The 26838-nt window shown below is 49.4% G+C and overlaps 3 protein-coding genes across 33 annotated transcripts in view; 2 read left to right on the top strand and 1 right to left on the bottom strand.

Annotated features, from left to right (window-relative positions):
* Positions 1 to 23437, bottom strand: part of RIPOR1 (RHO family interacting cell polarization regulator 1) — a 53619-nt gene extending 30182 nt beyond the window's left edge. For 7 of the 30 annotated variants that reach the window (XM_070261956.1, XM_070261957.1, XM_070261960.1 and 4 more), the window contains exons 1-5: positions 22860 to 23403; positions 17295 to 17558; positions 14717 to 14808; positions 11342 to 11456; positions 10775 to 11213 (exon numbers count right to left, since the gene is read on the bottom strand). In XM_070261956.1, coding sequence (XP_070118057.1) covers positions 10775 to 10814 — 40 coding nt within the window. In that variant the 5' untranslated portion in view covers positions 10815 to 11213; positions 11342 to 11456; positions 14717 to 14808; positions 17295 to 17558; positions 22860 to 23403. Of the gene's footprint in view, positions 1 to 10774; positions 11214 to 11341; positions 11457 to 13008; positions 13220 to 14716; positions 14809 to 17294; positions 17559 to 22859 lie in introns of all 30 variants that reach the window. The other 23 variants (XM_023638635.2, XM_070261937.1, XM_070261958.1 and 20 more) reach the window with 20 other exon arrangements.
* AGRP (agouti related neuropeptide) lies at positions 21612 to 22715 on the top strand. Its single transcript, XM_070261971.1, has 4 exons — positions 21612 to 21757; positions 21880 to 22009; positions 22170 to 22255; positions 22464 to 22715. Exons 1-4 carry the CDS (start codon positions 21713 to 21715, stop codon positions 22644 to 22646), a joined length of 444 nt encoding a protein of 147 aa, XP_070118072.1. The 5' UTR covers positions 21612 to 21712; the 3' UTR covers positions 22647 to 22715.
* The window catches only part of ATP6V0D1 (ATPase H+ transporting V0 subunit d1), a 36390-nt gene continuing 32869 nt past the window's right edge, over positions 23318 to 26838 (top strand). For both annotated transcript variants that reach the window (XM_070261970.1, XM_001497669.5), the window contains exon 1: positions 23318 to 23684. In XM_070261970.1, the coding sequence (XP_070118071.1) occupies positions 23555 to 23684 (130 nt within the window). In that variant the 5' untranslated portion in view covers positions 23318 to 23554. The remainder of the gene's footprint in view (positions 23685 to 26838) is intronic.

Below are 26838 nucleotides of genomic sequence, written 5' to 3'. Positions count from 1 at the left end.
AAAAATCCCTCTAATACACGGCAGAGTGGTGAGAACCATAGTGAACCCAGGGTCCTCACATACGGTGCAGCTAGTTCCACTTTTGGAAGTATTACAGTTCAAGTCTCCAAACACAGAAAAATAGAAGCTTCCTTCAGGCCACTGCATAACCCCCATGGTCACAGCTCTCCCCAGTTTCCTGTGAGGTGACAGAATGGAAGCCTGTCCTTTACTGTGCCTGGGTCACAGGCCCTAGGCAGTGTGTGCAGCATTCATTCATTCACCAGATATTCAACAAGTGTTCATGGACCCTGCTGTGTGCTTGGCCCTGGAGGGACCAGAATTAGGGGGACCAGAGGTGAGGCCACCCAGTCCCTGCTCATAAGGGCTCACTGTCAATCAGGGCATGTACATCCTTGAGTTTCTGCACCTCCTGTGTCACCAATGTGAGAGTGTGTGTGCATGAGTGTGACCACATCTGTGTGCACGTTTCCGTGTATGTGAGAGAGAATGTGTGTGTGCTCGTTAGGAAGGGCTTTGCAGGGAAGGGGCGTTATCATGGCAAGTTGTTGGGGCTCCCTAGGCAGGCAGAGGATAGGTCCATGAAGGAACATCTGTGGCAGAGAGCATAGCAGAGTTCAAAGCACAGGAGAGAGGAGCAGCCTCCTTTGCTGGTGGGGAGCAAAAGCTTAATGTGGCTGGAGAATTGTGTATGTGTTGGGGATGGGGCCAGTTACGAGGGGCCTAAGAGACTGGCTGAAGAGCATGGATTTCACCCTTGGGTGACGGGGAGACTGGGCTTTAAGCTGGGGAATTTTGTGGTCATATCTATGCTTTGCAAAGGTCACTCAAGCAATACATGGAGTGGGGAGGTGGTGGCAGCAAGCGGCTGATGCTATTTTCCAGCCAAGGTCATGGTGGCCTGGGCCAGGGTCGGGGCAGTGGGGATAGAGAGAAGGAGACATTCAAGAGATGTTCAGGAAGCAGAATGGAGGGCTGGGTGATTGATGGGATGCGGGGTCTGGAAAGGGAGGCAGCCTAGATAATACTGGGGTTTGGGGCCTGGGCATTGGGTGGATGGTGGTGTTTTCAATGATGTGGGGAGTCATGGAGGATCTAGTTAGGGGAAGGTGACATGGTCAGTTTGGGCAGGTGGCATCTGAGGATGCTGGGGACCATTCATCCAGGAGGAGGTATCCAGAAGGCAGTGGGACATGTGGCTAGAGGAAAATGGAGTCTAGGCTGGAGACAGCTTTTGGAGGGGACAGTGGTCAACTGGCTCACCAAGAAGTCAAGTGAGAGAGGATGAAAGGTGCCACACCCTGCTAGAACACTTGAGTGAGTAGTGGGGCAGACACAGGCTGGAGAGGGGGTAAGTATGGGGCTTGTGGGTATGTATGTACCTCCCACCAACCTCCACACCCCCTCCTGCCCAAGCCTGGACTCTGCTTTCCACTGTTAAGTGTCAAAGGGCAAGGGCCAGGGATGCTGCCCCACATCCTGGCTATACCACTCTCACCTTGTAGTTCCTGGAGCCACTTCTCTTTTCTCATGCTTTAACTGCATCCATCCATTCACTCATTAAAATTGCAATTTGAAGAGGTGCTCATCTCTTTAATAACCAAGACAATGCAAATGTAAACAACAAGAGACTTTTTTTGCCTGTGAGATTGGCGGTGATAGACATGATGTGTGAGTGGACACTCTCAAGAAAATGGGAATTGGTTTGAGTGTTTACGAGTAGTTTTTTCACAATGTCAGGTTTAACCCCCCCTTTCACCCTGCAAGAAACTTATCCCAAAGAAAGAGTTGTACAGGCAAGAAAAGACTTGTGCCTGCGGATGTTGATTACTGGCTTGCTTAGTCAGGGATAAAGGGATGACACAGTCCACAGGGAGGTTCATGTATGCTGAAATATTGTGTGGCCACTGAAAATGGTGTTGGGCATAGACTGAACCCCTACCATGTGCCTGGCATCATTGTGAATGCTGGGGACACAGTGGCAGACCAGACGGGAAAGGTCTCTGCTCTCAAGGAGTTTACTCTCCAGCCAAAGGAGACAGAGAATAATCTAGTTAACACATAAATAAGATGACTTCAGAGAGAGGGAAGAGCTATGGAGAAAACAAAGTAGGGTGATGTGATTTGGAGTGATGGGGCTAAGGGGCCACTGTGGTCAGGGAAGGACACTTTGAGACAGTGACATTGGAGACGAGACTTGAATGACAAGAAGGAAACAGTTAAGGAATGATCCAGAGAAAGTGTTCCAGGCAGAGGGAACAGCAGGGGCAATGGCTCGGAGGTGGGAATGAGCTTGCTGTATTTGAGTCACATGGGCTTAGGCCTCCAGGGAAAGGAAGTCCGAGAGGCAGGAGGGTCAGGTCGGGTAGGGTAGGGGGTGAGAGTTTTATGTCTGTGCATAGGGAAAGGTGCTCAACACAAAAGTCACGGAGGAGTGGGGAAAGCACCAGAACAGCCACCTGATCTCCTGTAGCAGGAGTCTCCTCAGGTCAAACCTGCATCCACTGGCCATGAGAGCTGATAGGAGGCTCATCCCTGCACCAGCAGTGGTCATCATCTCAGGGCATTGTAATTTCACCTGGTTTTATTTTCCTCTTCGTATTTACTTATACAAAGAATGGTTTGCAATGCACATATCATCGTTTTCAAAGACCACATGGCCATTACTTATTGAGGAATTTCCAGGCCAGCCCCTGTACCCGGTGTCTGTAAGTTTCTAGTACAGGGTCACCAGGCTCCACAGGGGACTTCCCTGGGGACTCTGCCCCAGGTAGAGCTGTCTCTACCATTGTCCCCGCTGATTCAGCTTTGGCCTCCAGGGGCACCTGTGAGCAGGACCGTGCTGGGGTGGGGTGACTGTCCCACAGGCTGGGCCAGGAGTCCTTCCTTCCTTCCTGACTCCCTTCTCCTAAGGGGCAAGTGGGAGGGACGTCTGTGCCTTTCCCAGATCATGGGAATGAGCTGCTCCCCCGGGGACTCTTTCAGGCCTGGCCCCGTGACAAACTGCAATGTGTGGTTTATTTGAGTTCCTACCTCTGGGAGAACTGTTCTGATAAAGATTTGGAGGGCCTCGTGGTGGGGAGAGTCCTAGCCAGCAGGCATCCGGCAATACCCTCCAGCCATCAGACGATGATCTTGGGGCTGAGGATCTCCAAACTGACCCCTGTCCTTCCCCAGCCAAGCCCAAGAAGTACAGCATTGGTCTTTGGTGCCACCGTGTGGGAAGTGTCCACACTGCAGTTATAGGCTTCACAAAATATCACCCAACTCCAGGGGGTGCTCCCTTATCCCAAATCGTGTTTCTGTGAATGGATAGTCACGGAGTGTGCAGTGCACAACCTGTTCAGCCCTATGCAGTGGCCCTGCTCACATTCAGACCTGGTTGTAGATCATGGTCACTGGGAACCCCACCACCACCATTAAAACCTGCTCTACCTTCTGAAGTCTCTTGGTAAGTGCTCCCTGACCCTCCACTTCTCAGTCCTCTCCTCCTTTGACCTGTTCCAGTTGTGTTGGACACAGATGATCCTCCCCCTCTTCTGAAACTCCCTCTGGCTTCTGTGACTGCTCCTTTTGGATTTCTAGCTGCTTCTCTGGCTATCTCTTTTCATGTCCTTCGGTGGGCTCCCCAGGGTGCTGGGCCCCCTTCCTTCATCCTCGATACTTTTCTCCAGGCCATCCTGACAACTTCCAGGGCCTTGTTTCCATCCCCACAGTGATGCTTTGAGTCTCAGCCCCTCATCTCTCACTTCATTTCCCCCCTTAGGATGACCCTTCGGCACCCCAAACTCATTGTGTAAAACCGACCCCATGTCCTCTCCTCAGAAGTGTTCCCCCTCTTGAGTGCTCATGTTAGCCTGGGTGATCTTTCCCTTGACACCCCATCAGCCATCAAGTCTGCCTCATACTCCCTACCCCTGCTGCCCCACCCTTGACCAGGGTACACCTGCACCTCCTTTCTGGCTTCGTAGCATACTCAGTTTCACCTGGCCTGGTCCAGTCTCCACAGGGCAGCTGGATGGCCTCTGCATATTGGACCCTGTCCCTTCTCACTTCCCTACTTCCCCTTCATCTCTGGCCAGTTCTTCCCCAGGAGGTCTTCACTCCATGAAGAGTGAACTTCTTTGTTCCCTCCCTGAATATACCCTGCTTTCCTACACTTCCACGTTTTTGCACAGGCTGTTTATGCATCTTTTTCCTCTTTCCTTCACCTGGCTAACTCCTGTACACCCTTTAGGTCTCAGCTCAGACACCACTTCCTCTGGGATACCTTCCCTGGACCCCAGGCTAGTAAGGAAACTTTTTTCACTCTTACAATGCCCTATGCTTTTGCCATCACACCCTTTGTCTGCTTCCCCTTCCGAAAGGGCCACCTGCTCCTGTCCAGGGCCCCACACACCAAGGCTTAGTCACCCTGTGCCTGATCACTCAGACTCAGAGGTCCTAGATCGCAAAAGTTATTCAGTGCAGAGAGGGGAGGGCCATGCCCAAGGGTCACCACAGTGAACTAGTAGCCAGGCTGGGATGGGACCCAAGACTCTTACCTTCCCCTCCAGGGCTCCCCTGCTCCCCTAGATGCCATTGTGAGCTGAGCCAGGATCCTTAAGGGCCTGTAGGACCTTGACCGGCAGAGAGTTGGTAGGCTCCTGGCCTTGGGGGAAGGCAGCCATCAGCCCGGGCTCTTGAGAGCCCAGGGTGCTGGTAGAGGCTGTCCCAGAAAAGGGATTGGTGTGCAGTTGACCCCAGGCCAGCACATCTGATGAAAGGATTTAATGAGATTCCTTTCTCCCACAGAGCTGTGCAGCGGGAGTATGGCCTAGATATCATGCAGGGAGGGTCCAAATTCCTGAAGGGTAGCAGTGGCAGCTGTCAGGGTCCCAGGGTTAATTATCTCCAACGTCACACAGAAGAGAATGTGCTGAGGTGGGACCTCCCCCATCCAACCTCAGCTTCTCAGGGCACAGACCTCTCCAGGACTCCTCCTGTTCCTCACCAGATGAAGTCCGAAGATCAGCTAGCTGGGTATTCCTTTAGGCCTCAGCTCCCTCACCCTATTCCAGCCCCGAGGGACTCCTGGCACTTTCCTGAGACTGCTTTGTAGGGTCCCACCTCTGGGCCTTTGCTCTTACTATGCCCTCTGCCTGCTCCATGGCTGGGCCCAGCTCATTTTCTCAGGGAGCTCAGTAAACACTGGTGAGTTGAATTGATCTGTAAATAAACAAAAAGTGCCAAACAGGCTGCCTGGCACTTAGGAGATGCACCTCCTCAAATTTTCTAAGCAAACAAATAACCCAAAATGGGAGAAGAGAAAGGACCCATCCAGTCTTTTTCTTGGACCTCTGTTCCCAAAATTGCTCTCCTTTCCCTTCTTCCAAATAGCCCTGCTCTCTCTGTTCCAGGCCTCTGCCTGAAATTTAGCCTGTCCTTATTTGTGTCTGGACAATCCTAACCTAGGTGTCAAGAAGCCTTCTTGGATTCACACAGTGGCCTCACACCCACAAACCTTCTTCCTTGTCACTTAGCACAAGTGTGATGACTTGCTCAATGGCTGTGAGCTCTGTAGGCCAGGGACCATATGCCTACACTATTCCATGCCCAGTGCCCACCACAGGAACTCGATGGGTGCTCAGTAAATATCTGTTGGATTTTGAACAACTGCTGACCTTGGAACACTGGGAAATTTTCTTGCTGTCTGAAGCTGGCAGGATAATTTGCTGAGTCGGTGCCATCTCAGTCGGTTATTCCAAATTGTCCAAAGGCACAGGCTCTCACTGGAGCTCTGTCTGGTTCCTTGCTATTTCTCTAGTCTGTCTCACTGTTGTTTTTCTCCTCGAGTTCCCACAAGAGCCTAGAGGCTTGACAATTTCACACTAAAGATGAACACTTTCCCCAAGATTCCTCCTTGCTTATTTCCTGGAATCTGCTTTCCATCTCTCTTGGCTTATAAAGCCAGTGACTCATTTACTGAGCCAGGAGTCTCTTCTCCACAGGGTTTTCTTGCAGGAAACGTGACAGGAGCAGGTGACATCATGTCTCACCCCTATCTTCTCTCAGCCCTGGCTTTTCTTACCTAAAACCCCAGATTTGTTGTATCATGAGAGGCAGTGAAATTGCTGGTTTTCCCTCTGACATAGGCAGCCCTCATTAAACCAGGACCCTTGGACCACCAGGGGCTCACCCCAGGGTGTCTGCAACACTTCGAAGATCCCCAACCTCCAGACTCCACAAGGACACAAAATCTTCTTTTTTTCCTGGCTAAGCTTCCATATAATGACAACCTCCAGCTCTCCCTGGAAATCCAGAAAACTATAGGAATATTTCTAACGCACTTTCAATATCTCAAGCCTTCTCATTCTTCCTAGCCATGAGAAATTACACACATACATACTTTCTTTTTTCTTTTTTTTGAGGAAGACTAGCCCTGAGCTAACATCCACTGCCAATCCTCCTCTTTTTGCTAAGGAAGACTGGCCCTGAGCTAACATCCATGCCCATCTTCCTCTACTTTATATGTGGGATGCCTGCCACAGCATGGCTTGCCAAGCAGTGCATCGGTCCGTACCCGGGATCTGACCAAGTGAACCCTGGGCCACCGAAGTGGAATGACGCACATACTTTCTAATTTGCAATAATTTTTAAAACTTTCAAATGCAAGTTATAGAGTCTGCAGCCTGCAGATATGCAGCCTTTATAGTAGCTGTCCTTGGTATGAATTTTTCACATCAAATGGGAAGGGAATTGTGTAGACATCACCCATACTCAGCCAGATGACCTGAGTGTGTGAGCATGTGTGGCTGGGTGAACTCTGAGAGAATCTGTGGCAGCTGGTGGGGGGCACAGCTTTTAGGGACTGCTGATACAACTGGACAAATGGGGGTAATATCTGAATGAAGGTGTGCAACATTTTAGTGGGTATTTAAAAGGCTACGTGTGGGGGTTGGCCCCGTGGCCGAGTGGTTAAGTTTGTGTGCTCCACTTTGGCAGCCCGAGGTTTTGCTGGATTGGATCCTGGGTGCGGACACGGCACTGCTCATCAGGCCATGTGGAGGCGGCGTCCCACATAGCACAACCAGAGGCACTCACAACTAGAATATACAACTATATACTGGAGGATCTGGGGAGAAGAAAAAAAAAAAGATTGGCAACAGTTGTTAGCTCAGATGTCAATTTTTAAAAAAAAACAATAAAAATAAAAATAAATAAAAAGCTAGGTGTGTATTGTGTTAAGTTCCTGAGGGATGCCACAGGCACTGCTTGAATTAAAAATTCTTTGCAAATGGGTCAGCGAAACAAAGGAGAAGGATGGCTTGTAGATAGTGAATTAACCAGGCTTAAGTGATTTGAAAAACAATTCTGGAAGAGTCCAATAATTCTTATCACCGTCACCATCATCAATAACATACAGTGGCAATAGCCATAATACTTGAGGACTTAATATGTACCAGACACAACTGTACACACACACACACACACACACTTGAGTATTATGGCACAAGCAAGTCAAGGCAGTCTATATCCTGTGGCTCCTCTACTCTGCCCTGGTCTTGGAACCTTTTACCCAGGACATATTCTGTGGGATTCAGTGCAAAATAAAAATGCAACCTCCTTGTTCAAACTATTATGAATTTCAAGACGGCAACAGCAGAGCAATAAACAACCACGGGACACTTTTGAACGGGAGCCCTGTGTGACTACATAGCTCTCAGGCCTGTGAAGCAGGCCCTGCTTTCACCTCTAAACCACTAGGTGCCTTGCTCAGACTTTTGTCCATTGAGAAGACCTCCCCCCACAGCTGGGGGTGTAGTGCAAGAGCAGGTCATTTTCAGTTTGTCTCCTTCACACCAAGACAACACATCCTTATACCAAATTTGGGCTTTCCCCTCACTCTGTTAGTTTGCTAGGCACCCCACATAATGCATGGGTGTGAGCTGAGTGAGAAGCATCAGTGAAATGGTGTTAGGTGACATTGGTGTTTGAACCACCTGTTTATATAGATTACTTGTACTATTTGGACCTGCCCAAGCTTGATCTGGGATATACCACATCTAAATAAGGATGGATTTGCTGTTTGGCCTGGCCAACCTAATGATTTTGTGGATTTGCCAGTACCCAGGTCATGATGGGCAGTTCTAGCCACATGGTCACTTGATAACCCAAGATCATGAACTCAGTCAATGCCAAGGTCAGGAATTACTCTTCTAACGTTGTATAGTTTTTTAATATAGATGGCCTGGCCTTAACCAGACCTGAAGGTCTTCCCTGTTACATTCCTGTTGGGACTTGCCCAAGGATCCCACATCTTTCTCTATGATGGCATCTGCCTGATCATTTGGCTCAAGTGCCAGGACTGCTCATACTGCAGCCTGGACCTGCAGGAAAGTTCATTCTTGTGCTAGAAATAACAAAAGTAGAAATCTTCCATGTCACCTGATAAATTGATAAGAACAGCCAAAATGTCGTATTCCTCCTCCAAAACCAAAACAAGAACAAAGGCAAAAAATGGGAAAACAGAAAGCAAATAGTAAAATCATAGAACTAAATCAACCATATCAATAATCTGTACAATAATTAGATGTAAATGTACTAAAATGCCAAGGAAAGGGCAGAGAGTCTCAAGTGAATAAAAAAGCAAGAGTCAACTATATGCTGTTTACACTAACACTCACTTTAAGTATAAAGACATAAATAAGATGAAAGTAAATGGATAGATAAACATATACCAAGCTAACAAGGGGCATAATAAAGCTGCATTGGCTACATTAATATCAGATAAGGTAGACTTCAAGAGAAAGGGTGTTACCCAAGCTAAAGAGCGAAATCCAAGCGGATAAGAGGACCCGTTCATTGGGAAGTCATAATAATCACACATGTGTATGTATCTAATAACAGAGCTTCAAAAGAGTTGAAGGAAAAAACCGACAAAAAGGAAAGAACTAAACTAATCCATAACAATCACTGAAGATTTTTACACCCCATGCCCACCAGTGGATGGTATAGCTGGACTAAATGGTAAAGAAATATATAGAAGATCCGAAGAGCATTATCAACTGCCCTGACGGTAACTAACATTTATAGACACTAAATGCAACAGCTGCAGCACTCACATTCATTTCCAGCAAGCGTGGTACGTTCACCACGATAGACCATATGCTCACCCTTCAAACAACGTTAATAAAACTTAAAGAAGGTACAGAGTATGTTCTCTGACCACAATGGAAAGAAATTGAAATAAACAACACTGAGATAGAAAAATCTCAAATATTTGGAAATGATACAACACATGTGTAAAGAATCCAGAGGTCAAAGACATATTGCAAGGGAAATTAGAGAACGTTCTGAATGGAATGATAATAAAAACTAAATATATCAAAACTTGTGGGATATACGAAAGCAGTGGTTAGAGGAAGATTTATAGCTTAAAACACATATTGTAGAAAAGAAAAACGTACAGTGGGGATTACATTCAACATTCTCATGGCCTTGTGGTTACAGTGCAGAGTATGAGCATTGCAGGCCAGGGGACTCCTCCTGGTTTCCCTGTCTACAGGCTCTCTACTCCCCCTTCCATGTGGTAGGCCAAATATCTTATAAAACACAAATCTGATTGTGTCCCTTCTCTGCTCTAGACCCTCCCATGGCTCCCCATTGCTTCAAGGTGAAATTCAAAATGGACCTCGGCAAGGTTGCTCCCGCTCACGTTTATCTCTCATACTACTACGCCCTGTTTGCCACTGTGCTTCATCCAGCTTCCTGAACTGTCCCCTTGAAATCATGAGTTTTTCTCTCTTTTTTGCCCTAGAACTAGGGTTACCAGATAAAATGCAGGACTCCCAGTTAAACTTGAATTTCAGATAAATAATGAACAACTTTTTAGTATAAGTATGTCCTCAACATTGCATGGGACATACGTATATACTAAAAGAGTATTCACTGTTTATCTGAAGTTCAAATTTAACTGGTGTTAAATTTTTTTTTCTAAAGATTTTATTTTTCCTTTTTCTCCCAAAGCCCCTCGGTACACAGTTGTGTATTTTTAGTTGTGGGTCTTTCTAGTTGTGGCAAGAGGGATGCTTCCTCAGCGTGGCCTGATGAGCGGTGCCATGTCCACACCCAGGATTTGAACCGGTGAAACTCTGGGCCGCCGCAGCAGAACGCGTGAACTTAATCACTTGGCCACGGGGCCGGCCCCAGGTGTTAAATTTTTATTTTTTATTTGCCAAATCTGGCAGTCTTCCCCAGAACTAGCACATGGTGTTCCATCTGCCCTTTCCCTGCTTTTTTGCATGGCTAACTCCTTTTCCGGAGTCAGGTCTCAGCTTAGAAATAATCTCCCCTAGGCGTTCTCCCTCCCCCTTCCTCACACTGAGGCTACAGCCCTCTCATTAGTGTGCCAGAGTTGTGACCACCAGACAGGCTGGGTCTATCTCATTCACTGCTAACTCCTCAGCCCCTGGTATAGTGTCTAGCACTTGGTGGCCACTCAATAAATACTTGTTGAAGGAATGAGTGCTAACCTAGGTCCTCACTCAGGGATAAAGAGCTGGCCCACTTCCTGCCTTGTAAGCCTGGGGCCCCCACTTTGGGGGACAGGGGATGCATCAGTTATCATCACTGCAAACAAACTACTGCAAAAGTTACTAACTTAAAACAAGAGTAATCATGTAGTTTGCTCACAAATCTGCAAAATGGGCAAAGCTCAGCAAGGACAGCTTGTCTCTGCCCCACACAGCATCAGCTTGGATTGGAGGATCCACTTCCAGGATGACTCACTCACATGCTTTCAAGTTGGTGTTGGATGCTGCTTCTCTCCACATGTGCCTCTCCACAGGGTGGCTTGGGCTTCCTCAGAGCATGGCAGCTGGGTTCCAAGAGCAAGTATCTCAAAAGAGGACATGGCAGATGCTAGTCTTTTAAGGCCTGGATCTGGAAACTGGTACAGTGTCACTTCCACAATATTCTATTGGTTAAGCAGTTGCAGAGTCCATATTCAAGGAGACAGGACATAGACTCCATCACTTTTTTTTTTTTTGAGGAAGATTAGCCCTGAGTTAACATCTGCTGCCAATCCTCTTCTTTTTGCTGAGGAAGACTGGCCCTGAGCTAACATCCGTGCGCATCTTCCTCTACTTTATATGTTGGACGCCTACCACAGCATGGCTTGCCAAGCGGTGCCATGTCTTCACCCAGGATCCGAACTGGTGAACCCCCGGCCGCTGAAGCCAAACATGCACACTTAACGGCTGCGCCACCAGGCCGGCCCCATGACCCCATCTCTTAACGGGACAAGCGCTAAAGAATTTTCTGATTATGTTTTAAAGCCACCACAGGGGAATATACTCACCACAAAGAAACTGACACAGTCCATCATCTGTACCCAGACTGTTGGATGACAGTCCATAGGATGCCTTTCTCTCCACAGGTCAGTGGGTAGCACGGGACCAGTATGTTCATGGCAGCTTTGGAGTGGATAAGGCAGGAGAGGGTGGGGGAAGGGGGGGGGAAGGAGAAACAGACAGACAGACACAGAAGGAGAGACACAGAGAGAGAGAGAGAGAGGGAGAGAGAGAAACAAAGAGAGAGGTGTGAGGAGGAGATATGAGTCTTTCCTTGAAGGATGAAGCACCCAAGCAACTCAACCAATGTAGGCACTTATGACAATCCCATCTGAAAGGAGGCTGCACAACTGGCACCTGTCATAGGTCCTTTGGGATGCTGTAAACAGAAATTCTGAAATTGAATTATTTTCCTTTGGTTTTGAAATTTTTTTTTTAAGATTTTATTTTTCCCTTTTCTCCCCAAAGCCCCCCGGTACATAGTTGTGTACTTTCAGTTGTGGGTTCTTCTAGTCGTGGCATGTGGAACACCACCTCAGCATGGCCCAATGAGTGGTGCCATGTCCGTGCCCAGGATCCAAACCGGTGAAACTTCAGGCGCCAGTTTTGAAAATTTTTAAATCTAAGCTGACGGAATAGTAAAATGAACAACCCACACATCTGTCACCTAGTTTCACCAATGGTTAACATTTTGCCATATTTGCATCTGTCCAGTGTGTTTAGTATATTTATGATGTGATGCAACCATCATTATTATTTAATCCTGAAGCATTTTTTCAGACATTGTTGCTTGTTGCAAGTGAAGGGGTATGGTGCTCCTGACATCTAGTGGCAGAGGCGAGAAATGCGGCAAAAATCCCAGGAGAATTATCTGGCCCTGCTCCCCACCCCCAATGTCAACAGTATTAATACTCAGCTCTACACAATTACAGCACCATCATCCCATCTAATGAAATCAACAGTAATTCAGCAGTATCGTCCTCACTTGTCTTAAGAATGTCTTTTTAGCATTTTTATTTTAGCTCAGGAGGCAAGATTCACATCTTGCATTTGCTTGTTAGGTCTTTTTAGTTTCTTTTAATATAGAAGAGTATTCTCTGCTCCACATTCAGCCTTTTTGTTTGTTTTTTGTGTCACTGGTTTTTTTTTACTAGCTCAGGCCAATTTTATAGCACCATATTCTGGATTTATCTAATTGCTTCCTCAAAATTAGTTTTTTTTAATACAGTAATACCAACTTTTTCATTTTAATTTTTTTATAAAATTTTTCCTTCTTCTCTCCAAAGCCTCCTGGTACATAGTTGCATATTTTAGTTGTGGGTCCTTCTAGTTGTGGCACATGGGATGCCACCTCAGCATGGCCTGATGAGCGGTGCTATGTCCGCGCCCAGGATCCCAACTGGCGAAACCCTGGGCTGCCAAAGCAGAGCGCACAAACTTAACCACTCGGCCACGGGGCCAGCCCCAAGATTAGATTTATGTTAAACATTTTTGTCAAGAATCCTACATTGGTGATAACTGCATCACATTGGGAGGCCCATAATATGAGGTTGCTGTGCTATTTATGATGTTGAAATGGAATGATAATGTAGTTCAGAAGACAGAAGTAAGGTACAGCCTCCCATGCTCTACCCACCCAAGGGTGGTGTCTAGGTAGCTGCCCCAGATGGCTTACCCTTTCTGAAAAGTAGGGGTAGCCTGGGGAGGATGACTCTCACCCAATGGGGAATCCTCCAGCTCTCCTCCCTTCTCTTTGCTGCCCCACCTTCCAGGGTCAAGGGGAAGGCCCCAAGAGCTGAGGGTTCCCTTTGGCAACTTCAGGGAGTAGGCTCTAGCCCAGGTTGGCTGGGAGGACTTCTGGGACTTCTTCAGCTATTGCTTTGTTCCTAGGAAGAAGAAAACTGGAGGATAGAAGTGGGCCGAGTCCCTCAATCCTGGAACCAGGAAGCTGCAGGTGTGGGCCAGCGGGGGCTAGGAAACCGCAGGGCCCATGAGCATTCCTGTCATGAACTACTGTGCAAAAGCTGTACTGGAGGTCACTCCCTACCCTCCTCTTTTCAGGAAGCTCCCTCCACCTTTAGGAACCTCCTTTAAGTACCACCCCCTCCAGGAAACCTACCAGTATTGCAGGAAAAAGGACATCTTCCTGCCTGTTCTCACATTACTTTAGGCGAGGACAGAAATTCTATCCCATTATGTTGGAAGTGGGAACCTGACAACCTGCATAATGCTTTTTTGAGCCAACATTGAAACAGCATATAAAAATTCAGTTTTCAGGGCTGGCCCTGTGGCCAAGTGGTTAAGTTTGTGCATTCCACTTCAGCAGCCTAGGGTTTCACCTGTTTGGATCCTGGGCGTGGACATGGCACTGCTTGTCAAGCCATGCTGAGGCAGCGTCCCACATGCCACAGCTAGAAGGACCCACAACTAAAAATATACAACTATATACCGGGGGACTTTGGGGAGAAAAAGGAAAAATAAGATCTTAAAAAAACCCCGACAACTCAGTTTTCCGGTTTTTCTTGAAAAATCTGAAGCTCTGCCAACAGTGGGCCTACATCTCTGCTTGGTGTGATGGCCTCCCCTTTCAGACCACGCATGCATTCCACATCTCCCCAGTACTGAGTCCAAGTATGGCTTTTAGTCTTGCTCCTGCACCACTGCCAATGGTGAAATGGAGAACTAATTTTCTGTACCTGTGTCTCCAAAAAAAGTGTGACAATAAAACAGAGGTCAAAGGGCCATGTGCTTTAGGGAAAATAGGAGAAAGCATATTTCTTTGTGGAACTGAAGAACATTCCTGTGTTCTTCTAATGTGATCAAAGGGGTCTGTGTTAAAAAAAATATATGGTCACAAGTGTCATTGGGTCTTAGCATTGTGGTTGGGGGAGTTGGTGGAGTGACAGACTCCTCGGTTTGACTCTTGGCTCCACCACTTACAAGCTATGTGACCTGAGACAAGACTGTGACAATACCCAGATGTCTCTGCAGTTTAAACCCTCTTTCAGCTCCTCAAATACAGCCCTACTGCTATCCTAGCAACAAAACACCTTGAACCCATGACTTTCAAGGGTCTGCTGAGGAAGAATAAGACCCCACACTCAAAATCATTTTTTCTGGGCTGGAAATTTTCCCAAATTCAACACCTGCCCAAGCCAAAACCCAAACCTGGCTCCCAAGGCAGATTTTTGGCCCTGACGTTGGCAGAGGGTGCTGGCCCATGTTACCCATGCTACCCCCAAGGCCACGGCAGGGGCAAGGCGTCTGGAGGTCAGGACTTTTGTGAAAGTCACAGGCTGACCTTGGGGATGCTCAGGGCCTGTAAGGGCTCAGCTAAGGTCAAGGGAGGACCATTAGGCCCTGCCCAGATCAGAGAAACTTACCATGAGTTCTCCAGCCACAGCCTTCAGCAGTAGATGCTAGCAGGATTTCCAAAATGAAAACCAGAGAATTCTAGGACAAAGGTGACTCTCTCCTGTAGGATGGGAACAAAGAAGCAGGAGGCCTCAGAGGCTACAGGAAGACAGTTTGGGTTTACAAAGGAAACAAGCTTCAGAATGAAACATTTACCACAAAAAGTGTGGACATGAGATGTAAGGAAACTAAAGATATCAGCTGGAAATGCGTTTAGCTGCAAGAAAGAGAAAATCTAACAGTAGCTTAAAAAAATATTTGTTTCATGTTCTTTGGGGTTTTTTTTTTTTTTTTTGAGGAAGTTTGGCCCTGAGCTAACATCTGTTCCCAGTCTTCCTTTTTTTTTTCCACCCCAAAGCCCCAGTACATAGTTGTATATCCTATTTATAAGTCATTCTAGTTCTTTTACGTGGGATGCCGCCACAGCACACACCATGGCCTGATGAGCAGTGTGTAGGTCCGCGCCCAGGATCCGAACTGGTGAACCCCAAGCCGCAGAAGTGAAGCGCACAAACTTAACCACTTGGCCACAGGGCCAGCCCCGTGTTTCATGTTTGTCTCATGCAATAAGCTGTCAGGAGGTTGGCAGACTGTGGTTGGTGCTCCTGCTTTACAACACCTTGAAGGCACTGTCTACATTTCTTGTCTGCCATCTTTAGCAAGTTAGTCCATCCTCAAGGCTGCTGCCTCATGGTCATAAGTTGGCTACTACAGCTCTAAGCATTATATTCACATTCCAGGCAGGAAGTTGAAGGGAAAAGAAGAAAAGGAGGTACCTCTGCCAGGGAAGCAACTTTCCCAGAAGCCATTAGCATAAGTCTCATGGGTCACAATGTATCCCAGGGATACCACAAACTCTTAGGGAATCTGAGGAAGTTAGTCTGTTTAACTAGGCCCTGCCCCAAACAAAAGTGGGCTTCCTTTTGGAGGAAGGAGGAATGGGTATGAGGAAGGCAACCAGCTGTGTCTGCCATACCAAGTCCTTATAAAATCAAGAGGCATTGTATCAAACCTCATCTGAAACCAGCCCTACCTCTGGATTTTTCAGTTATATAGCCAATAAATTATTTTTATAATTTAAGACAGTTTGCATCAAGCTTTCTGTTAATTACAACAGATGTCATCTCACTGGTACTGTCTGGGTTTTTTTTCCCCTTACTATTTTTACTTTGCACTTTTAAAAAACAACAACCAGTACTATTCTGCTTTTCTTCACATTTGTATGGATTTTAGGAAATTATTGCCTTTTCCCCTGGTGAAATAACCTACAAACAAAAAAAAAGAAGTAGCACCACAATGCAAAATCTGCAAATCCCAGGGGTCTTCATGGAGACAGTTTATGCAGGGCCTACAGGGGCAAAATTGGGAAGTGGCCAGTGGGGCCTCTGGGGAACGAGCACACTGTGAACTCCTCCTCCCATTCTGGGCTGGGGCTTGGTGCCTGGGTGACAGCTGTGCCCCAGAGGGACTGGTTTAAGTAGAAAGGTTATCCTTTCTACCCAATTCTCCCAGAAGACCACTCCCCCACAGGACTCAACCTCTTCCCAGTTCCCATACCTCCACCCCATAAGGCCTTCTTTGCTGCTGGAGGCACAGAGGGTGGGAAGGAGTAAAAGCAGAAAGGAGTGAGTCCAGCGGGAGCCACTGTAGCTCTCTCCGCTTTCTTGAGCTAACCCTGGGCTCACTTGAACCTGTCGAGTTAGGCACCATCTCACTCCCGTGCCAAGCACCCCAGGCAGCATTTTCCTGCTTATGTCCAGAGTTCCTGCAGCCTCTGTTTTTACCCACACAGAACTTGAGTAGCAGGGGTGAACAGGTTGGAGAGCTCCCGGGTCTCTACCAGAAAGAGCAATTTCTAGGTTAAGACTCATTTCCAGGGGCCGGCCCCGTGGCCGAGTGGTTAAGTTCACGTGCTCCACTTTGGCAGCCCAGGGTTTTGTGGGTTCGGATCCTGGGTGTGGACCTAGCACCGCTCATCAAGCCATGCTGAACTAGAAGGACCTACAACTAGAATATACAACTATGTACTGGGGGGCTTTAGGGAGAAGAAGAAAAAAAAAAAGATTGGCAACAGATGTTAGCTCAGCGCCAATCTTTAAAAAAAAAAAGACTCATTTCCAGGTAGTCCAGTGATTCCTGCTGGGAAACATCTGTGTTCCTGGGGTTCTAGCTGAGCCGCTGAACATCCTCAGGGAATAGGGTTTCTCCTTCTATGGAGATGGATTAGGGACAGTGCAGAGGACACCCGGGTGCTCCCTCCCTAGCCCAACAGTGCCAAGCCTCTGTGGAGGGTTGCTGGGGACACAAATTGTACTTCCCCAGAAAGCCTGTTATATTCAGGGGTCCTCTCATCACCTAGAATGGGACAAACTCCTCACCACTTTGTGTGTGGGATTCCTGTGAGTATGGGGGCTGATGCCCTGTTTTGAACATGTTGAAGGTGAGGGCTCACCCTAAGGCAGAAGTTGGGGTGCTGCAACACCCCCAGAAACAGAAGATTTCACACAGAAAAGTGGGATCTGGCAGGTGGGAGGAAAGACTGGTTACCTCTCCAGGTGTCTGGGGATTTGGATATTCTGGGTTGTGGATGTCTTCAGAAGCGGCTGGGAGAGGAGTGTAGGATGGCCTTTGCCACCTTGGAGGGGCCCATGTGTCCAGACTGCAAGCACATCTCATGAGTCAGATTGGCTGGGCCTTTTTGTCTTTGTCATCCCTGGGCCTTTAGTGAAGCTTCATCTGAGCTCTTCAGCCACAGCTCAGCTGTTCTGGGGACCTCAATAAAGGGCACACTTCCAGCATTGAAGGGGAGGTCTGTGGAGGGAGGGGAAGAGAGAGCTACAGCAAGGCCTGAGTGGAAGGGGTGTCTCTGGGCCTGAGCCCCCTTACAGTCTGGGGAAGAGGTGTTCCATCCACCAGCTGGCCCTGCACTTCACCCCACACCCTGGCTTGACTCTATGCTACCCTCTCATTGGCAATAGGCAAGCCCACGAAGCTTGGCTGACCCCAGAATCAGGAGTTTCATGTCACCATGGCCTCTGACCTAGCCTTATAGTCTAGATGCCTTGGCATAGTGCTGGTCATGTAGCATGCACTCAATAAATAGTTCCTGAATGAATGGGAGAATGGCAAGCACTGGCATTCATGCAACAAATATGACTCTCCCATCTAGAAGCTCCTGATCACAATGAGACCCCTACAGCTGAGGGCTCAAGACACCAGCCTGAAATAACCCCGATCCATCCTGCTCCCCTCCTCAGATGACTGAGAGGGACCACACCTCTCCAGGCAACCAGGGCACTTTCTGCCTTTTGGAAGTCCTACCCATGAGCCATAGGGGCAGGGACACTGCCCTAGGTGGGGATTTGGGTTTCAGAATGAAGCTGGACTGGAAGAGCCAGTTAGTGCTTGTGGCTCTGCTGCCCCCTGCTGGAAAAATCAGGAACAGCACCCTTGGGGGTGAGGACACGCATTTCCACTGTTGCCAACAAGCATTGTCCTGGGAACATCATGCCAGCTTCTGACCAGTAAAATCATCCATACAACATCTGTACTCCTCAGCAGATTACACAGGCTCCTGAGGGGGCTTTATAGTCTACTAGATGTAGGCAACTGTGTTCATCTGGAGGAAGGAGAAACATAAGGATCGACAAACCCAAGGAAAATGGAAAATGATAGGATGACAGGAACTTAATTGTAACAAAATTTGATAAATCAAGCCAAAGATTGGTTATTTGCAAAAACTTATAAAATTTGATAAACCAATGGAAAGTTCTCTTTAGATATAGGTATATAGAGAGGGAGGTGTAACAGGAAACCCACAGGCCATGTTCCAGGCCAATTCAGTAGTGGTGGGAGGGGGGCTGAGGGACACGGCACTGGAGGGCAGAAGGAGGAAGGGGTGGGAAAGGGCATAAACAAATGTTGATTTCTTCCTCTGGACTCCACTTGGGTTTATGGGTGGCATGAGTGCTGCTGGGCTCCTGTGGCTATGGTCTGAGCCAGTGCACACTCACAGTTGTACAACGTGAAGGTGGCTACAGATATTTGCTGACCGACTCACTGACTGAATCAACTCTAGGGACAGCTGACTCCTGGATCCCAGGTGAGCGAAAAGAGTCTACTGACTGTTTACCAGGCTGGGGTCCTTCAGGCAGGAACTAGGGTTGGAGCAGAGCCTGTGCCAGGGTTAAGCTGTATAACTAGGCAGCTTGGGAAACCGTGTGACACTTATGGGTCCAGGGAACTTACACTGTCCCCTGCCTGGCATCTGCCTAACTCCGATTCAAGCTTCATGACTGAGTAAATGTTTCCTCCCCCGGGAAGCCTTCCCTAGCCAACTTCCTGTCCCCTCCCTCAGCTGGGGTAGGTGCCCATCCTGGTCCTACATGCTCCCGGGGCATTCTTCTATCAAAATACTTATCCCACTGCATTTTAAAAATTTTATTTTGTTTTTAATTTTTATTATGTAAAATTTAGAACATATACAGAAGTAGCTGGAATAGCATAATGAAGCTCATGTACTCATCACCTAGTTTCAACAATTACCAACTCATGAACAATTTTGTTTCATCTATATCACCTCCTGCTATTCCCCCTATCTCGGATTATTTTGAAGCAAATACCAGACTTCATATCATTTTATCAGTAAATATTTCATTATGTTTCTCTAAAAGATGAGTGCTCTTTGTTTTTTAAAAAAAGCATAGCCACAATACCATTACCACAACTAAAAAAGTTAACAAGCATTCCTTAATGCCATCAAATACCCAATGCTTATATTTCTCTGATCATCCTGTTGTGCGTGTGTGGTTTTTTGGTTTTTTTGGTGAGGAATATTGGCCCAGAGCTAACATCTGTGCCAATCTTGCTCTACTTTGTATGTGGGACCACCACAGCATGGCTTGGTGAGAGGTGTGTAGGTCTGCGCCCGGGATCTGAACCTGCGAACCGCACACCACAGAAGCGGAACTCATGAACTTAACCATTACGTGACCAAGTCAGCCCCATCCAACTGTGTTTTGATGGTTGGTTTTCTTGACTGTCTCCCCCACTGCACCTGACCAGGGACTGTGAGTGCCTCAGCCTTTGTTTATCACTGTTCATGCGGCTCATACACCTTTGTGCAAACACCCAGGTGAAGACAGCCACTGCTCTAAAGGTGAGCAAAGACACTGAGTGCCTGGGTGGGAGGAAGCCCCCATCAACAGAATATGAAGAGCTGTCCTTAGCATGGGTGCTGACCAGGCCCACTCAGGTGCCCAGAGCCCCCACTTTAACTCACCTAGGGCACTTTCCCAAAATCTACATGCAGTTCCTGCTCCACACCACCATCTCTTCAGCCAGAATCTCCAAGGATGGGGCCAGGGCACGATGATTTGGGGAACATTTGATATATTGCCCTTCCTGAGCCCCAAGTGGCCCAGCCATGATGGGGGAACACCTCAGTGCCTGACACCATCACCCTGCACCACTCTGAGAAGAGAAAGCCGTGCGGTAGACCATTGGGCCCAGCTATAGCCTCTGGGAGAGAAAGGTCAATGTCAACTGCCAGAAAGGCCTTGATACTAGGTCTGCTTTGTGACAGAGTCACCAAAACAGCCAGTACCATTCTTGGGGGAGAAATGAGGACTGGCTCCTTGCTGGATTATTCAGGGACCACCTCTTCAAAGAGGCTTTCCCTGACTCCCCTGACTCCTCCCATCCCCTCTTCCCCGGGCAGTAGGATGTAACCCTACGAGCTCTTAGGATTGTTACTGAGCCAACTACTAGTGAGCCCAAGGCCAGCCTGATCCAAGAACAGACATGAGTGCCTATCTGTGGAAGAAGCTGCCACAGGCCCACCTTGTGCAGAGCACCTCCTCCCCACACAATTGTTGGTGCTGACACCAGGCCAAAGGCTGCCAGGTGACAACCCATGGTTTCCATTTGCTGCTGGGAGGACTTCTTCAGGCCTCCTCATAGTCAGAATAGCCTCTGTGAACTTGGGCCACAAACCCATCAGCCTCTTCATCTTCTTCCCACCACCTTGGGACAGCCCAGTTTGTACATTGAGGCCTTGAAGCTGATTCAGCCTACATCTCTTTCCCCAGTGGGCAAGTGTGTGATAAATAGCCCTCCTGAGGGGTGAGGGAAGGCAGGGACAGGTGGGATCCTGTGTGTCCTACCATCTCCACAGAAGGGTAGTCCTTACCCTGGCCTCGTGCTGATGAGACTAGGCGTGGGCAGAGGCCTAACAACACAGGGCGGAAGGGAGCAGCCATTAGCACTAATGAGGCAGGCGGCCTGAAAGCTTTTTACTTTGAAGCTGCTCGCCCACCCAGAGAACAGTCTGTTCTGCCTCCTTGGCTTCCAGGAACCCCAGGCAGAGAGGGGTTTAGGGGCAGGAGGAGGGGTGAGGGTCTTGGAGAAGCCTGGATGGAGGAGGGGGAGGGGAGGCAGGGCTGAGGATGGAGGCAGGAGGGCCTAGTTTTGGCTAGGTGGGCTTCTCCCCTTCCCTTTTCTCCCCCAAAATCCCAGGGTCTAGGTCTGCATGCCACCCCCACCCCACTCTGGCTATTGGCCCATCACCCCCTTCAATGCCCCTGACCCAAGTTCCTGGAAGCAAAGCAAACAACATGCCACGTGGGGTCTGAGTGAGCATCTCCGGGGCCACAAATTAAATTAAGCTCTCAGGGCCGCCAGCCTTGTTATTGCTAATAGCTCCAGCTTGCCCACCTCCCAGAAACTCCCCACCCTGAAGAAATTTGGGGACTCTGGGGACCCCATCTTGTTCCCAAATTTTGATTGGCTCCTGGAGACCTCACCCAAAATTGGAGATGGGCACCCTCTTGTACAGCACCCAAAAGCCCAAGTTACATGGAGAGAGGCCTAAACTGTACCCCACCCTCTGGGGCCCCTCATGCTCTGGCTGCAGGGAGCAGTCACGTGTGTGCCCTTTATTAGACCCTGCCATATAAGCCAAGGGCATGGGGTGGCCAAGAACTCTCGAGGCAAGGATCCAGCAAGCAGAGGTAAGTCCTCAGGTTGGGCAGAGACTCTTACTCTCTGGGGGGGCCTCTCACTGGGGTAGGGCACCTAAAGGCTGCTCCAAGGATGAGGAGGGACTAAATGGTGGGTCTTACTGCTGAGCCAGGCCATGCTGACCGCAGTGCTGCTGAGCTGTGCCCTGCTGCTGACACTGCCTGCCATGCAGGGTGCCCAGATGGGCTTGGTCCCCCTGGAGGGCATCAGGACTGACCAGGCCCTGATCCCAGAGCTGCCAGGTCAGTGTGGGCATGGGTGGGGCTGGGTGGGGTTCAGACACCCTCTGGCCACAAACTATACTGCCTGGTACGAGTCCTCCTTCCCCCTTCCCAATCCCAGGCCCGCGAGGTGGGTGTTTTGTGCATGGGGGGGGTTCTGCCCTCACATCATCTGTCCCAGGCCTGGGCATCCGGCCCCTACTGAAGAAGACAACTGCTGAACAGGCAGAAGAGGCTCTGAAGCAGGAGGCCAAGGCCTTGGCAGAGGTAACTGCTCAGGGAAAGGAGCCAGGCCACAGGCCTTGGGAGGGGGCATTAGGCATCATCCTCTCTCTCCACTTCATGACCCCCTCACCTACTGCAACACTGCAGACCATCTCTCCTCATGCTCTACTACCATCCTGCCTGCACTCAGGCAGGTGAGGTCCTGCCTTCCGAGGCCCATGCCTACGTTCCTGCTCCCCCACTCCTGTAGGTACTAGACTTGGAAGGCCGCGAGCAGCGCTCCCCGCGTCGCTGTGTACGTCTGCATGAGTCCTGTCTGGGACACCAGGTACCGTGCTGTGACCCATGCGCCACGTGCTACTGCCGTTTCTTCAACGCCTTCTGCTACTGCCGCAAGCTGGGTACTGCCATGAACCCTTGCAGCCGCACCTAGCTGGCCGACGTCGGGGTCGGGGCTGGGACAGGGACAGGGGGCGCGAATAAAGGATGGGACCAACCTCAAGGCTGTGGCGTTATTTTGAACGTGGCCGTCGGAGGGCGGGGTTGGGGGGAGGTCACAGCAGGGGTAGGGGTGCCACCAACCCAAGAAAACACACAAACACCCCTATCCCAGGGCCTGGGCTACCCCATCATCTGAGTTACTTACATGCATGCTCTTAGGGCGCCAGGCGCCATTGGGGGAAGCAGAGGAACGCGCGGCACTCCAGCCGTCGAGAATCTTGTCCAATTAACGCGGGCAAGTGGAGGGCGCAGCGCGGCACAGGGGCTGTAACTCCTGGCTGGCGATCAAGCATTAGGCTCCAGGACCTGCTTGCAGCTAACTCGACGTGTGACAGCCCCCCCCACCCCCCCCCGCCGCGCCCCGTAAAAGCCCGCCCCTCACTGGTTCTCAGTTCCCCTCGGGAGAAGGCTGACTCAACAGTCTGGAATATTTCCAAGCAGGAGCAGCACGGCCCACTCCCATCTTTACTCCCTCGGTCCCCACAGTGCCAGGTGCACCAGGACCGGGAAAACTAGAGAGAGGGCCCAATGGAGCCCCAGCTGCCACGGGCGCCACCACGCGGCTGGCCTACGACACTCCAAGCCGCTCAAGCTAGGACGCCGGGGGCGCTCCTCCCCTCAGCGCGCAGGCGCCAGACGGCTGCCCTCAGGCCGCACCTGCGCTTCCGCAAGGAACCACCCGGAAACCCGGAGCTGCTCAGAGCCCCGCCCCGTTGTGGTCACGTGAGGCGCTTGAGCGTCACCTGACGTGCTTGACAACCCGCTGCGGGCGCCGCGTCAGCTGATCTGGGAGCCGTACTGCGTGCCGGCCGGTCGGGGTTCTCTGGTCCCGCCGTAGCCATGTCGTTCTTCCCGGAGCTTTACTTCAACGTGGACAATGGCTACCTGGAGGGACTGGTGCGCGGCCTGAAGGCCGGGGTGCTCAGCCAGGCGGACTACCTCAACCTGGTGCAGTGCGAGACGCTCGAGGGTGAGCCGCGGGACCGGGCCGCCAGGCCTTGAAAGGCCGGCTCGAAGGCTGGCCCGGGCCTAAGGGTTCCGAGGTCTGGGCGTGGAAGCCGGAGGCGGGGGTTCTCGAAGGACCTAAGAATTCGAGGAGCCGGGCCTGAGCTCAAGGCCTCGCTGGGAATCAGGGGCTGATGGAGGGCGCGCTGGAAGGGGATCTACCTCCAGCTGCAGCTCGGAGCGGGGCCCAGACGCAAATAAGGCTGTAAGAACCGCGGTGGTTCGCCTCTGCTGGGGCCGCCTTTTCCCCCGTTATGCCCGCCGTGTAGTTTGGAAGGGAGAGTTCCTCGGGAGTGGTTAGTCGGTGTGAGATGTGCCCGTATAAGTCTCTTTACCCTAACGCAGCTAGAGAGCTGTCCTATGGCAGCGCTTAGGGGAAGAGGGAAGCTAAGCGGAAAAGTGTCCACTTCCCCCTAACACGTACATCAGGGCCTTTGGGATCATTGTGTCTTCGCGCTGGGCGGCGGAGTGAGCCTTCCTGGGAAATTGCTGAGCCAGCTTAGTGAGAGTTTCCTCCCATCGCCTGACCCGTGGCTGAGCAGAGGCAGTGTTTGGGAGAGTAAGGGGTAGCCCTAAAAGTCTGGAAGTTCATACACACGTATTTGGCCAGTAAGTTCCACCCCCTCAGCGAGAAGGATGCCTGTTGGGACAGAGCTTCTTAGCGCAAGAATGGTGAGAAGCTGAGTTCCCCTTTCTTCTCAGCACACACAACTTCAAAGTGGGATTGACTTTCTGAGACACAACTGCATCAGATTTACTGAATTAGAGATGTCCCTGATTCCAGTCTTTGCCTCCTCCCCCTCTCCCAGGTGGTATCGAAGGGCACAGTGGCTAGAATGAGTTTGCTTCCCTGACCCCCAAGTGATACCCTTGAGCTAGCCTCATCGTTGGTAGCTGGAGGGGGAAGATGGCCAGATGATTCACCCCGTGGAGAAAATTTTCCTCATCAGAAACTTACTGAGGTTAAAAATGAGCTCAATGTAAAAATCAGTTATTGTTTACCTTGCAAACTAGACTAGTAAAGTGAAAATAAATGCCTTTAAATTTTAAAACTTACTGAAGTTAAAATACGCTTGTGGACTTTATGATTTTGACATAAGCGTGGAAAGAAAGTTGTTCACCTCCCTTATGAGAGTGGAGGTGGGGAAGGAGAGGAGAGCACTTGAGGATGCTGAGTTGTAGGAGCCTGCCAGCAACCTGATTGTCCTCATTGTGGGAAAAGGAGGAAAAACAGGGAGGCTGCCTGGGGCAGGACTTCACACACAGTTGGCACTTAATGTGTTTTGTGGACTGACTGGGACTGGTGGAAGATCTTAATTTGCTTAAATCTGAAGGTGAACTCTTGATTACCAACTGGCATTTGGTAAATTTGTTTTTATTCTAGGCTTTCTTCACGCCTGCTGCTGTCTACCCCCCACCCCCTCCTCCTGTAGAGCTTCTGGGGGCACAGGGTTTCCATCTTCCCGACAGACCTTCCATCCTCCTCCATAAACATGTTAGGCCATTCTTCCTACAGCGTTGCTGAGCACATGCCCCCCTTGTGGATCATTATCCAGACCTTTAGTGTGGCATTCAGGGATTCCGTTGCTCTTTCACACATACTCTTTTCCCTGACACAAGCCATCGCCCCAGCTCTTGATATACATAGTGCTGCGGGCTTTGGAGTTAGACAAATCTGAGTTTGACTCCCAACCCTGTCAATTACTGGACTACCGGAGACAAGTTATTTAACACCTCTAAGCCTTGTGTTCTTCATCTGGTATATTAACAGCACCATCTCATAAAGTTGTGAGATGTCAACAAGTTTATTATGTGTAAAACACTTAGCCCAGTACAAAGCACAGAGTAAGTGCTAGGTAAGTGTTAGCTCTTGTTTTCAATATTATTTGCACCTGCTGTTCCCTCTGCTTCCTTCTCATCCCCATAAAGCTCAATGATTCCCACCCTTCAAGGCCCAGCCCCGCCCCCCCCACCCCATCTTAGAACCTCTTTGTGGCCGTGCTAGGCTAGAATGTTGTTCCCTCCGTCCAATTACAGCTCCTGTGATGTTTGTGTTTCTTTCCTAGAAGTTTCTTGACATCGAATTTGGGATTCTTGGGACCCCGTATGCTGGAGATGCTCAGGACTTTTAGGGGCTGGGGATAACCAGGAAGAAGCAGGAAGGAATGACCAGAAACCCCAGTTGTCCTCTACAGAAAGGCCTTCTTTTCTTCTCAAGGTGATACCAGAGGCCTGGCCTCCAGGCCTTTGTTGCTGGTTGTTTTTACCTCCCCATCTCTAGGGGAAGAGAGAAGAGGGAACCGGGAGAGAGAGGTGGGAAGGGGAGACCAAGGAAGCCTGTGTTCCCTAATGAGATCTGTAGGTGTGTCCTGAAGTGATGAGGTTTTCAGATAACATGTTTCAGGTGTTGGAAAGTTCCCAGAAGGCTCAGGACATTGGGCAGAGGGTGTTTATTTGTTCTGCAAGATAGGACAAGTATAGACCCTTGACCACACCCTAGCCTTCCTCCCTGGATTCCACTCCAGCAGGGCATCTGCTACTGACTCTTCTCTTAGAACTCAGCCTCTTAGGGGCCGGCCCAGTGGTGCAGCAGTTAAGTGCGCTGCACTTTCTGCTTCGCTGGCCTGGGGTTCACTGGTTCAGATCCTGGGTGCGGACATGGCACTGCTTGACAAGCCGTGCTATGGCAGGTGTCCCATGAATTAAGCAGAGGAAGATGGGCATGGATGTGAGCTCAGGGCCAGTTTTCCTCAGCAAAAAGAGGAGGATTGGCAGTGGATGTTAGCTTAGGGCTAATCTTCCTAAAAAAAAAAAAAAAAAGAAGAAGAAACAACAGTAATTTGTTAATTTCATCAAATATCCATTTAGTGTTCAGATTTCTCTGATTGTCTCAAATGTTTTTTTGATATGGTTTGCTTTAATTAGGATCCAAATATGATCCATACGTTTCAATTGGTTGATGCTATCTCAAGTCTTTTCAATTTTTAGGTTCTCTGTCCCTGTTATTTTTCCTTTTATTTATTGGAGAAGCTGGGTTATTTCATTTATGCATTTTCCCTCCATTTCAGTTTTGCTGATTACATTCCTATTATATATAGTTTCATGTGTTCCTCTGTCCC

This window comes from Equus caballus, chromosome 3 (genome assembly GCF_041296265.1).
Source record: "Equus caballus isolate H_3958 breed thoroughbred chromosome 3, TB-T2T, whole genome shotgun sequence".
NCBI classification, from domain to species: Eukaryota; Metazoa; Chordata; class Mammalia; order Perissodactyla; family Equidae; genus Equus; species Equus caballus.
This window is presented reverse-complemented; position numbering and strand designations above follow the sequence as displayed.